The sequence below is a fragment of the Myotis davidii genome, unplaced genomic scaffold, assembly GCF_000327345.1.
Source record: "Myotis davidii unplaced genomic scaffold, ASM32734v1 scaffold608, whole genome shotgun sequence".
Taxonomy (NCBI): domain Eukaryota; kingdom Metazoa; phylum Chordata; class Mammalia; order Chiroptera; family Vespertilionidae; genus Myotis; species Myotis davidii.
The window spans coordinates 2351740-2364959 of NW_006300025.1; the positions used below are offsets into that span (position 1 = coordinate 2351740).

The following is a 13220-nucleotide window of genomic DNA, read 5'->3' on the forward strand; positions in this document are numbered from 1 at the left end:
ATGGCGGAGCCTCAGCCCTGCCCTAAGGAGACGCGCGTCTCAGTGTCCCGGTAACGGCTGCAAGCATCTCTGAGGGAAAGCTGCCCTCAAGATCGCCCGCTGCCAGACAGTCCAGTTTCTCCCCATATGAGTCCTGGGTCCCCAGAGACTTCCCGGAACCGGAGATCAGAGCCATCAGGAGCTTGTGACGCCCTCTGGATTCAAAATGACAGCCGCGTCCTCAGGTGCCAGCCCCTTTCCACGCGCGCGAGCCCCCTACCTCTGCGCTTCTCTTCTGCAGCTTCTCTGGCTCTCAGTGTGCTTTTCTTTCCTTCTAGTTGTAGAATTTACAGTCAGCCAGAGGCTTCCTGGTTCTGGATGATGTCTGTATTGTTTTTCTGAGGTATTAATCAATTGTTGTGAACGGCATCAACTTCCCGGTGTTTATCTCTGCCGCCATCTTAGTTTCTCCCTGCAAATTGATCTTTCAACCTTCTGACTAAACCAGGGGTCAAGTGCCAACTAGGCTAGGCATGTAATAGAGATGAGACTAGAGTGCTAGGAGAGGAGTGCCCATCGGGCTTGCCCATGTCCCTTCTGAAGGACAGCTTTGGGTCTTCATTCCACACAGGAGCTCGGGCTGTGGCAGATGTTAGAGTGTTGACAAAGGACATGGGGTAAGATTGCTGATCCCATCGCCTTATGGGACATTAGGGATGCTAGGGCTGACCAGTTCCTGGGAAACACGGGACTCCTCTGACAGGTGGCTGTGAACCAAAGGTCCCCCTCAGTCTTCCTGAACCCTCTTCAGACTGCCCTGCTGCCTGTGATGCATCCACCCAACCTTCCCATCCCCTTTACACGTCAGACCCGACCCGAGCCATGTTGGGTGGCACTCCCAGCTTGCCTGACTGCTTCCCCATTTCCTCTCACGGGCTGATCCCCTAATAAAATTGTGGCAGGTATTATCCCATCTTGGCATGTGCTTTCCAGAAGGTCCAGACTGATACACCTAACGATCTTCAATAAGTTCATATTGACTGGCAGACTGACTGGTTCAGGACAGGAGAGAGAAATACTAGCCAAGTTTCCTCCTTTGCATAGTTGGTTGTCCTGCTTCTTACTGTCTTTCCCCCCCTTTTCCTTCAGGTTGTGGCTCTGTCCTCCTGGTGCCTGCTGAGGGATTCAATTTACTACACGCTGTCTGTGGTTGCTCTCATCGTGGTAAGTGTGTGGGGGACACCTCGCCTGAATTCCCTTACATTGAGCTCCCGACCACCCTTCCTACCACTCAGGGTTATGTGCGGCTCCTCTGCATGGAGTGTGGTTGAGGTGCCTGGTGATAGACGAGCGAATGGATGTCCATGCCTGGAGACGGTCTTTCTCTCTTCCAGCTACTTTGATCAGCCAGCACCCCTCGCCTGATAGTTGGAGCTCAGACTAGGAGTGTCACCTGTGGTTATCTGGTTGCATGAGAGCCCCTGCTGTTTTTCTGTGATCCCCTGACGTTCCCGCTCACTTTCCTCACGGGTTCCTCTGTAACTCCCTTCATCGCCAGCGTCCCTGGATCTGGACCTTACTTCTCCCTCTCACTCGGTACACTCTCCCAGGACTGCTCTGCTCTTCCCACAGCGCCCGTCGCTGTTAACACCTTTGTGCGGACACCCCTACACTGTGCTCTTAACAGTGGCAACTCCCTGAAATTCAGCCATGGATTAGCAAACTCTCTACTACACGTCTTCATCTGCTAAACTCAACATGTCTCTAAACTGACAACAATTTTCCAAGACCGGCCCTCCTCCTATGTCTCTGCCCCCATCCCTACCCTGCCACCCACCCTGGGAATGATTAAACTCACCTTTCCCCCACCTGCCACTTGCTTACTTGTCCTGTGGATCCTCATCTTGCAAAAATCTCCCCAGTGTGTTCTCCTTAACCCATTAGTTGAGGCTTTTTACATCTCCGGCCTGAGCAGATCATCCCAGGTCAGTGTTGCAATGAGTAGTGTCGCTGCCCCCCTCCTCTTACCGCTCCCCCCAATCCATCCCAAGTGGTGTCTTCACAAAGAACACCTGGGAATGGGTCCCTTGTTTCAATGGTCAGTGGCTCTATGTCTGCTGTGGGGACAAACCAAACTCCTCAGCGTGGCAACCATGCCGTCCCAGAGAAGGCTGGCAAGTCAGAAAGAATTGAAATGGGAGTTGGGAGATCTAACTTCTAATTCTGGTCCCCAGCCCTCCCTGCCCTTACCAGCTCCAGTGTCCCTGGAGAAATCAATCTCTCTGGGTCACAGTTTTCATACCTACGGATCACAGTGAAGGTCTTGGGTTAGAGCCAAGTCCCCTCATTCCGGGGCCATTGATAATGGGGAGCGTGAGGCCCACCTGAAGGAGAGCTCACGTGGGACCTGAAGACGCTGTTGAGCCCCTGGTTAGGAGACCTAAGGACACACTTGACTCTGTGTTCTTGTTCTCAATTATAACCCACGGAAAAGGTATGAGCACCCCAATTCTAGAAGACTCTTCTGCTCACCGCGCCCAGACCTGTCTGACACTCCCCGCAGAGGTGCAGGAACCGCAATGATCACCTGCGCTGTGCTCTTCCGTCTTGGGGTATATTAGGATATTTTTGAAAGTTACTTTTTAAAAGAGGCATGGTTAGGGGATGGTGTAAGGAATGCAGCTTTCTACGTTTGCTGAATTCCAGAAAGAGATGACCACGCTCAGAAAGACAAGGTGATGAGACCAACAGCCGTGGCCAACGTGGCCAGGAACACAGACCTGGCAATGTCCACTCCCCAGAGCAGACGTGCTGGCCTCAGCTTCGTTCTCAGTTTTCAGCATTGACACCTCCTGGTCTGCGTGTGAAATAACTTGTGTTCTGTACAATTCACCCTGACACGTCCGAGATGAATCAGAAGTACTTGTTGCTAATGATGTGTTAAGTGAGGAAGTAAAGCCGTTTTGCGGCTTCAGGCAGCAGGTGCCATTCGCTGGAGCGGGGTCTTTGGGCCCCCATGTTCAGGGGGTGAATGGCAGACACTCAGGCTGCCGCAGCTCTGCATCCCCCCTCATGGCAACAACGTGCAAAAGCAAGCACTTCCTGGCAGTTCCCTGAAGGTGAACTGTGTTTAAAGACCAGATGTCAAGAGTTTTGTGTTTTGAGAAAAATCGCGTTTCTCCCTGTGAGGAAGAAAGGGGGAAAGGCAAGTTCGGGTCCTCAGGGCTTGGGCTTGGTTCTTGGTACTTTAACTGGCGCTCCTCCAACTTCAGTGTGCCCCGGACATGCCCAGCGTGCTTACTCAAAATGCACAACCAGAGGTTTTAATCCAGCGGTTCTGGGGCAGGACCCAGGAATTTGCACTTTATCCGGGACCCTCTCCCCATCCCCAGGTGATTCTGCTGCTAGCACCACACTGCACTTTGAGAAACTGAACTTCAAATACCACTGGACACCATTTCCTCCAGAGACCTGGATCACCAGATAGCTGGCTGTGGCATGGCCATGACCATTTCTAGAGTAAACTTTGAGACTCTCAAAAGCAGGCATAGTGGCCACCGGGCTGTGAATTTCTGACTGCTGCCCTTCCCCGGGGTCATTATCACATGAAACTTAAAACCATCATGAAGGGTAGAAGTCTTATACCCAGAAGACAGTGCTTAGTGGCACTTGGCAGTGGAGGTTTCTCAGAATCCCCAAATCTGCCCCATGCCCAGCGCTATGCCGCTGCTGCTCACGCATGCTGTGTCTTTTTGTCAAGGTTTCCTGGCCTCCTCTTGCTGTGTTCCCCTAATGTCATGGTGACAAAATCACTTTCCTTCCGGCCTTCCTTATATAATACTAAGCTTCTCTACAGGACCCTGCCGTGGGCATTTAAAATTCCTGTATTTAAAAGCCTTTCCTTCTATCCACAAATAATTACCAATCACCTGAACAATTTATTTTAACAACTAGGGTCCCCCCGCCCCAACTTCTTCCCCTTTCTATGGTTCTGAACTGTTCAGAAGACTGGACTGCCGGTCCCCTGAGGTGATAGAATGAAGGGTGAGTTTACCCAGAGGGCAAGTCTGGACTAAATGAGACCAGATGCCACTTTTATCTATGTCCCTGGGGGCAGTCCTTCAGGCCCAGCAGAGGAGCCTGGAGGACAATCCGCAGGGCTGAGGATCCAAAAAGCGGGAAAGATAACTTCTCCAGGGCTGCTCATGGCCACTGGGCCAGGAGGGTGCTAATGGAGTCGGTGCTACCTGAATCCTGAAACAGCTAAAACGGAAATTGATGCGGATGGACCCAGCCAAGAAGGAAAACCAGGAGAGTACAGCAAGGGCATGCATTCTGAAACCAGCAGAGCTTAACAGCTCACTTCGAGACCAGGGACTCAGTTCACTTAGGTAGCTGCTCTGTGCTGCTTTCTGTTGTGCTCACTATTGGTTTTTAGGGAGAGAGGGGAGAAATTAAGAAGATGGTATTGTCTAAAGCAATTATCATTTCACAAATGGACAGTGTGTGCCTTGGAGTCTTTCCCCTTTAGCCCTGATGACGTTCTCTGTAAGGAAGCTTCCGTCCCTGGAGAAGCAGGATGTGGCCAGGAGGGTGGCCCATGACCGTGGTCTCTAGAAGAGACCTGGGAGTATTCTGGGCTCTTTGGAGTATGTCCCTTTGTGCCTCTACCCAATAAATAGTCTCCTCGTCCTCAGGGACCCTCCTACTGCTTCTCTCCCTCCCCCATAACTCCCCACTTGGACTTTCACCACAGACAGCTCCAGCCCCCACTCCTATCCTTGCTCCAAATTCCAGCAGGCCCTGCAGTCTCTCTTATTGAAATGTTACTGTAATTTACATAATCATGCAATTTACATAAATGCAAATGATTCATTACATCCTCGGTCTAACAGCTGCCCTAAAAGGAATACTTTATTTTTATTCTTCATCTCTGCTTTGAGACTGGGGACGTGGGCCTCAAGAGAAGGGAAACCTCCGTGGAGTCGATAGGCCTCAGACAGCTTCAGGATAACTTAGACGGGGTCACGGGGATCCAGTCTGGGGTGTGCTGTCTCCCTGGAGAAGGGCCAGGTGAGCCATTAGCATCAGTTGGGAGGCCATCAGGGCGACCCGAGCAAGATACAGCACAGCAGTGAGGCTCATTTGAGGTGACACTGCTCTCTCTCTCTCTCTCTCTCTCTCTCTATCTCTCTCTCTCTCTCTTTGCCCCCCTCCCCAGAGGGCTCATTGCAATCTCCCCTCTGGATGGGATTCTGTGGGGACAAAGAGAGATGACTCAAGTGACTGCCAGAGGTGGCCTAGCAGCACAGTCCAGCATGGCAGCCACTAGGCATGTGGCTACTGAGCTCTCAAAATGCTGCTACTGAGACCACAGGCCTAACGTGTTGATTTAATTCATTTACATTTGTGTCGCCATAGGTGACTAGTGCCCATCATACTGGAGAGCACAGTTGTTAGAGAGCAAAGTCTCACATAGAAAATAAGCCTACATTGTGACAGCATCTGTAAGTGTTAACAAGCCTAGCCTCCATGCTTAATACAGGATTGAGAGCTCTGTTAGGTCTGTTGACGATTTCCCAGTTCAATACTCCTGACAATACAAGCTAGCGACTACAGGAGTCCCATTTCAGAGATGGCAAAACTGAGGCTCCAGAAATTCAGGCATTTGCCAAAAGGTCAGGTTTACCAGAGCAGGTGTCTAAGATGATACATCTACACCACCCCGGCAAAGAATTCGGATTTTCTCTCCGATAAAATCTGCCTTTCTGTCTCTGAAGTCATCCTGATGTTACCTCAGCTACCACGCAATCCGCCCTAGAGAAGCATGTCTACGGCACTTACCCGTAGGTTTTTAGATGGAAGAGAAGAGAAGACCACCCCCTCCTGGAACTCTTTCACCGAATGTAACACCATCCAGAAATGTTCTCATCTTGGCCTTTCTTTGAGAGAGAGACATCTTATGGTCATGTGGATGGTCATCCTTAACGGCCCTGGCCTCCATGGCCCTGCGCCTCTGGCTCATCACCCTCTGAGCCTCCTACAGCCCCATCGCTGTCAAGCCTGCCTGCCAGAGGTGCTCATGGCCCAACTCCCAACACCCTTTACCCTTCCAGTGTAAACCATCTCGGTGCATAGCAGCAGCTTCCCGGCGTATTCCATCTGATTCCTCCTCGGATGGAATCGCATTGGCTAAGCTGTCTACACCCCTGGGCCCTGAAGCTGAGGAAGTCAGGACTCCATTAGGGCACCTCTGAGGGTGTCTCCACGCTGTTGTGGGTAGAGTCTGGCGGGGGGAGAAACAGTTATATTTCCAGTAAAGAGAAGAGATTATCCAGGTTTCGGTCTCTTGAAAGAGAATGATGGCGCCGATTTCTATTATTTTCACTGCTTAAAATTCTAACGGCGCCAGTGATTATAATACCAGTTACGCAATCTTAGCTTCAGCAATGCAGCCGCCCTACTCCATGGTTACAGCTTACAGTGAGCAAAACCAGGGGTGGCGTGCACCACAGGGACAGCCACCTGCCGCCCTGTGCAGAGCCTGGCCGGCCTCTCCACTCCTGCTCCCTCACCTGGGCGAATCCTGGCTCGTCTTTTCCCTACTGTGCCATCTTGAATGTGCCACTCCCTTAGTAGTTCCCTGGGGTGTTCTGACATCCATGGATCCACCTGCCTGATGGCGGCCCATCTCTCTTGGAAGGCTTCTAGAGCAGACACCAGGTCTGAAAAGCTCGTTTCCATGGAACCCAATTGTTTCTCTGACGGCCGGAGGAAAAGAGAGATGCACTCCTGTATGTTCCCATTTAATTCATCTGTGGAACACGTGCAAAGCTCTGGGCGAAGCCAGAAGAGGCTTTGGATGAACCACGGGTGGGTCAGAGAGCAGGTGCTCTGACCAGCCATGCGCAGCACAGCTGGGATCCAGGTAGCAGTCAGCACTGCCCACATGTGGCCACAGCGGGCAGACCCAGTGCCTGGCCCCAAACGCCCCCAGCAGAGCTCACAGAGCTGCTTTCCCAAGTCCTGTTTTCAAAACTCTGACTGGGGAAAGAGCGGGTCAGTTCTGAAGGGACCCAGCTGGTCCCTCAACCTCAAGGCATCAGGGTGAGTGTTGGCATAAGATGAGGGACCCACCTGTCCCCTGTTCAGAGCACCAGGCAGGAGCTGCCTCCAGAACCTCACCTTGCCCTGCAACAGCAGTGGGTTTGCTGAAGGCCCCTCAGGAGGCTGTCTGCCTTGAGGTGTTTGCCCTCCTTCCAGGAGATTTAATGGACTTGGACTGACTTCATTTCAAACCTCGCTGCCTTGGCAGAGAGACATGCCTGAGGGCTGTGATGCGATTGCCATCTAGTGGTCACTGGGTGGAACTGGGGCGCGGTTTCTTGTCTCAGACAGGACATAAAATTGATTTCGGGTTGTCTCCTACCCTAGTAATACCGCTGGAAGGGATGGGGGATGTTATTTTGTCTTCTTTTAGTCACAGAGAGAGCATGATGATACAAAAGGATATGCAACACTTGTCTTAAAAGAATAAAATAAAATCTGTAAGGAATAATCCATTCCTTAACCATCAGCAGCATCGAGTGAGAGTCTCCTGCCCTGTCATTTTAAGAGTTTTCAGACAGGCTGATTCCAACACTTCTGAAGGATGTACTCACCTCGGGGGACACTCTGTGACCAGTGCCGATGTCCTCATTTTCAGCCTTTGAATGACGATCATCTGATGCTCGGAGGCGGCTCATAACTCACCCTCCACCTCCTCTCTCACCATAAACAAGCCAATTTCCATTTAGATTTCCATAAAGGCCTGGTTTCTAGTTCCTTTTATCCATTTGACTGTTCTTTTTTGAGTTCTCTCTCTCTCTTTCCCCATTTCTCTTAAAGTAATGGGGTAACATCCAGACTGTTTGCTTATTAGCCACAGGGCAGCTAAGGCCTCCTGGCTGAGTGGTCACGGGTGAGGCATGGCTGCATATGTTACTTGGAGGACTCCTCATTGCACCACTTGCTAGTACTCTAGCGAGATCATCTGCATTTCTCTTCCTCTGTCCGCCTCTCTGAACCATATCCCCCCATCACTCCCCGGCCACAGGTATTACCTGGGCGTCAGGCCCAGGACGCTCCATCCTTAATTGCGTGTCATGTCCTATGTTGTCCAGATTTGCCCTGCTGTTTCTATGATTTATGGTTCTCCCATAAATCCTGTCCTCAGTTTGGGATCCATTGTACAATTTATTCCATTCTGATTTTTTTTAATTGGTATGATCCTTGAAAGAATAGCTAAAGATATATTGCTCTGTGCCCCCATGTCAGTCAAATCACACATAATAAGGGCTTCCTAAAAGCTACTTTCCTACTAGAGAGGATGGCCTGCCTTCCCTGAGAGATGGAAATCAAATTGGTGCTCTAATAAACCCTGTACCAGCATCCAGTGCCCTTCTAAGTGGCTATGAATTGATTGTTCCAGCCCACTGCTTAAGGCTGATATTGAATTAACTTCAATTAATAGAAAACATTTTCCAACTTAAATCATTGGTTCTGTTCCGTGATTTCTTGAAAGCAATTTTTTTAAAGCTAGCGATTATACGGAAGCATCCGTGACCGCCTTCCAGAGAGCGGATCCCAAACCATCCAGCCCAGGCCGCTCCATCGCTTCTTTCACCCCCTTGGTCCCCTTCCCATTCCAGTTTGACACTTTCACCCAGTGTCAATGTCACTCTGTTGATCACAACGACCAGAGTCACCGACCTGGCGGAGCCAACATCTTTTTCCATGTCTCTGAGGAAGAGCGAGTTGCAAATGAGTGCGCCCGTTTCTCCTCACCCCTCTCTCTGCACCTCCGGGGTCCTTGGGGGAGGGTCCTCGGACATACCTCTGCTCTGTACCCTGCACATCTTTGTGGTGGTTTCCTCTGCGTGTCACCACAGATGGTCACTGTAGTCACTGGGGACAGAAGCCCGGCCCACATCACGAGCTGAGTTCATCATCTCCCTGCAGTAATGACACTGCACACCCAGCCTGTCCTGCAGTTGTCTGCCTTGGAGTTCCCATTGGCCACTGCCCCTGAGCAAAAAGCCACTCAGACGTGACCACACTCCAAGCAGTCATGTCAGTGAGTGTAGGAAGGAAGAGCTGCGACCAGCCCTCGGCTCCTGCTTAAAGGAAGGACAGGTGCACCCACTTAGTTTCAGCAATGTGCTGTCTGGGCAGATAAGTCAGGTGGAGCACACTGCGTCAGCAGCCAGGTCTGGGTTCTAGAATGAACGCCGCAGCAAATTCAGCAACCCCAAAACAATGTTCCATGTTCTCTGTGACTCCATTTTCCCGTCAAAATCAAAGGACTTAAATTATACCAGATATTTTGCCCCAAAACGAGAAATGATTTTAGATGATATATAGTCTAGGGCAGTGATGGCAAACCTTTTGAGCTCGGCGTGTCAGCATTTTGAAAAACCCTAACTTAACTCTGGTACCATGTCACATATAGAAATTTTTTGATATTTGCGACCATAGTAAAACAAAGATTTATATTTTTGATATTTATTTTATATATTTAAATGCCATTTAATGAAGAAAAATCAACCAAAAAAATGAGTTCCCGTGTCACCTCCGACATGCATGTCATAGGTTCGCCATCACTGGTCTAGGGCTTAAATCAATGCAATCCTATTATGTATTCTCTTCGGATCCTAACTAACTGGTCAGGAGAAGTCTCCACTTGGTACTTGTGTGTCTTCCACCGCTCAACCCTTGCTAACCTTCTTCCTCAACAAAAGGCCAGGCCTGTGACCCAGAGCCTGGGCAGCCAGGATTCCAGTCACTGTTGCCACGCATGTAGTTTTACCCTCTGCACGTGGTGGCGCCTGGGGCTGATTCTCTGCTTCTGGCTTGATGTAAAGTTTCCTTTGAAAGTAAGTTCTTCTAAGGATATAGGTCAACTGAAAGAGAGGTGTTGAGTACAAAGAGTTCCAGATGTTTGCATAAAAACTTGAAGGTGCTGTACAGTGCACAGAGGCACGCATGCATCTCACAGGTGGCCGAGAGTGGTGGGTGTGTGCGAGCCCCCGCCAAGCGCCTACATCCCTTCCAGATGTAAAATTCTACAGTGCGTCCTGCTCTACACAGCAGGCCAGTCATGCTTCCCTCACAATCTACGGTTGGACAGAAATTGCAAGAAGGATGGGATGATCTATTGCTTCTCCCCTCCCCATCGTGTCCACACCAGTCTGCCAACAGCACCTCCTTCCACTAACACTAGCCACAGACTAAACCAGCAGGGAGGGGAGCTTGCCCACAAGGCTTTGTTTGCCAGGCCAGCCCCACCCCAATTCTTACCAAGCCAGCAGCAAGGGCAGACCGTCGTAAAGCATGCGTGTTTGGGCATGTGTGCACATGTGCGTGTCTAATCTATGCTTTTTCCCCCACAGTTCATTTACGATGAACAAGTTTCCTGGTAAGTACCTCTGTTTCCCTTCCAATGTTCCTTGTTATGTTGCAAAGCCAAATATATAGGAGACCAGATTCAGGGTTTAAGGAAGAAAGGGACATGTCATGACAGTTTGGAACAGCGAGCATTTCTCGGGAACCCTCTGTCCACTTCCAGAAAGGAATTGCATTAGCTGCACAGAGCAGAGGTCTTATTGTGGGCTGGGTGGTGGGTTTCCACTCCTAATATCCCGTGTCTTCGTCCTCCAGGTTAGATATGTGACTTAGCTGTGCCTTTCTGCACTCAGGCGTTGGCTGTGCCATAGTAAAGACCTGACTAATCTTTCCAACTTGTGTCCAGACCTTGTTGGCATATTCCACCTGCTGCCTCAGAACCCAGAGGTGGAGGCACTTCAGTGACCTCCAACCCATGGAAGTTCTGCCTGACATTTTAGAAGATCTGAGAGCTCTGAAAAGTCAGTGGGGTTTTTTTTGGATAGATTTTTTTAAAAATTGCCCAAATTAAATACCTGGGAACATTTGTATTTGGGCCAACTCTCCAAATCCCCATTTTTGAAATAGGTTCTGAGCAGTCAAATCTATTTGAAATGGAAATGGAAATTGGGTGTGTTGTGCATTCTTGTTATTTTTTAAACATTTGATCTATAGAAGTAGAGTAAAGTGAAATAACATCTTAGGAATAGATAGGGGTGGTACTGTGTTATTTAAAGCTAAGAATGAACTAGAAAACAAAGTACAGAGTTTGCCAGGCTCCCCTCCCAGCAAAATGGGTGCTAATGCTTTGTTAAAGTGACATCTCTGTGTCCTGGGGTATCTCTGTGACTTTCAGAATTTGGAAGTGGGGACAGGGGGAACTGGTCACATTGCTAGAAAATGTTATACACTAGGCCAGGGCATTAAGATACTTTTGCCAACTCTCTTCTCTGTCCAGGAAGGGTGAGGAGGAGATAGCTTGGAAAACTTGCTTTAAGACACATACATAACCTCTATATTGACCCATAAAAAATAAGAAGGAGGTCCTCTTTGAGTAACAGTGATCAATAGGCTGAAAGGGATTGAGACACCCAGGAGCACATCAGGTCAGAGATCAATAATTCAGGGAGAACCTTGTCATGGGACCCATCTGGACATGGTCACCAGATGCAGTGGTGACATTTCCCCCCACGTCCTTGCAAAAGATTCTCACTGCAACCGATGGCAGGGGCAGCACAGCCACCGCTCTGCCTTAGCAAACAGCGCTCACATGTGGCTCAGTGTCGCTGCTGTCATAAAGACAAACATTATGATCACAGTCGATCTCAGAAATGTTTCTGCTGCCTTTGTGTGGGAATTCTTCAGAAAGGAAATTCGGGAGGAGTCTGCCGTCTGTCGGTCTTAAGGAGCTCTCTTTGCTGCATCTCCCTGGCCTTGCTGATGGCCACCATGGAGGGGACATGAAAGCAGGGTTCATGCGAAGCCTGTTTCAGTCCTTGCCCTCAGAACATCTTTCCAGATATTTAGATGGGATGGAGCAAGAAAGGGACCATCTATTTCCTCTTCATTCCCAGGGCTGACTCCCCCTCCCCCCCCGTGATGTCAGGTGACCCCATCCTCAGGTAGAACTCAGAGCCTTGCAGCAAGGCTGCTGTACATGGCATCATGAGGAAGGGGATGGGAGGCCACAGATAAGTGAGTTGCAAATTCCCAGTGTGTTTTCTTCAGCCTGGGGTGGGTTCGCATTATAACTCATGCACAGGCATAGCTTCAGGAAAGAAGTAGGGAGGCTTTCATGGCACCACAACATTACTTCCAGATGCCAGCCTATTACTGTTATTATGTGGATGGGCTGGCGGAGAACATTTTTCACATGAGTGAGGCTGAGAAGTTCATGTCTGCGCTACTGGCCCGTAACTTCTTTGGAAATTCCAGGGATTCCAGCTCCTCACATGAGAGCAAATTATATTGCACTTTAAGATAGTTGTCATTGTCCACACCTCAGCCCTTATTATGCAGCCAACCATGAGCATTTATTTTGCTGAGAGGGTGTGTCTGAGAGTTGATGTCTCCCTTTCAAGCCAGATTCATCAATCTGTGCAATGAGAGCACAGTCATATTTCAGTGATACTGCAAACAATGAATTCCATTCCTTGTTGCAGAACCTCCCAGCCTGTCTAGAAGTTTCAAGGAAGGTAACCAATCTACCCCAAATCTGCAGAAGGAAATGAACTTCATTTGTGTTTAATTTGAAACTAGAGTTCTCTTTAGGAAGAAATGAACCTCGTCAAATACAAATACACAGGGACAAGGTACCACCATCCTACACAGTTGAGGTTCCTTCGCTGCTCTGAGGCGGCAGGCTGCAGTGAGTCACACTTAGCCGACAGGTGGTACTCAGAAGGCTTTTAGTAGCAGTAACAAGAAAAACCAGCGACAGCAGATTAAAGAAATGCTGGTTTATGTTTCTTACATAGCAGGTACTCCAGATGTGGGTGGGCAATGGCTCTCCTTTTCTCTTGGCCTTTTCCTATGGTCCCAAAAGGGCTGCTGCAGGTCCAGCCATCAAGTTTGGATTGAAGGCAAGAATGAGGAAGGTGCTATGTCTACCTTGCATCTGTTTGGTCACAGTTGGGTCTGCCTTGACCAGTAAGTGGACAGGGAGAATGGAATTATAATTTTAGACAAATCATTATTTATCCTGGGACTGGGCCCATCCTCCTTGAGATTGAAGGGTTGCTGCCTCAACATAGTGGGGTTTGATTTGCAGGCAAAAGGCAGGGGAGTATCTGTTATGTGCTTTCTAGTTACGTACCTGC

The 13220-nt window shown here is 49.5% G+C and overlaps 1 protein-coding gene across 1 annotated transcript in view; it reads left to right on the forward strand.

Annotated features, from left to right (window-relative positions):
- The window catches only part of SLC24A3 (solute carrier family 24 (sodium/potassium/calcium exchanger), member 3), a 497602-nt gene that overhangs the window by 422268 nt on the left and 62114 nt on the right, over nucleotides 1–13220 (forward strand). The window contains exons 7-8 of the mRNA XM_015572039.1: nucleotides 1129–1203; nucleotides 10410–10435. Coding sequence (XP_015427525.1) covers nucleotides 1129–1203; nucleotides 10410–10435 — 101 coding nt within the window. The remainder of the gene's footprint in view (nucleotides 1–1128; nucleotides 1204–10409; nucleotides 10436–13220) is intronic.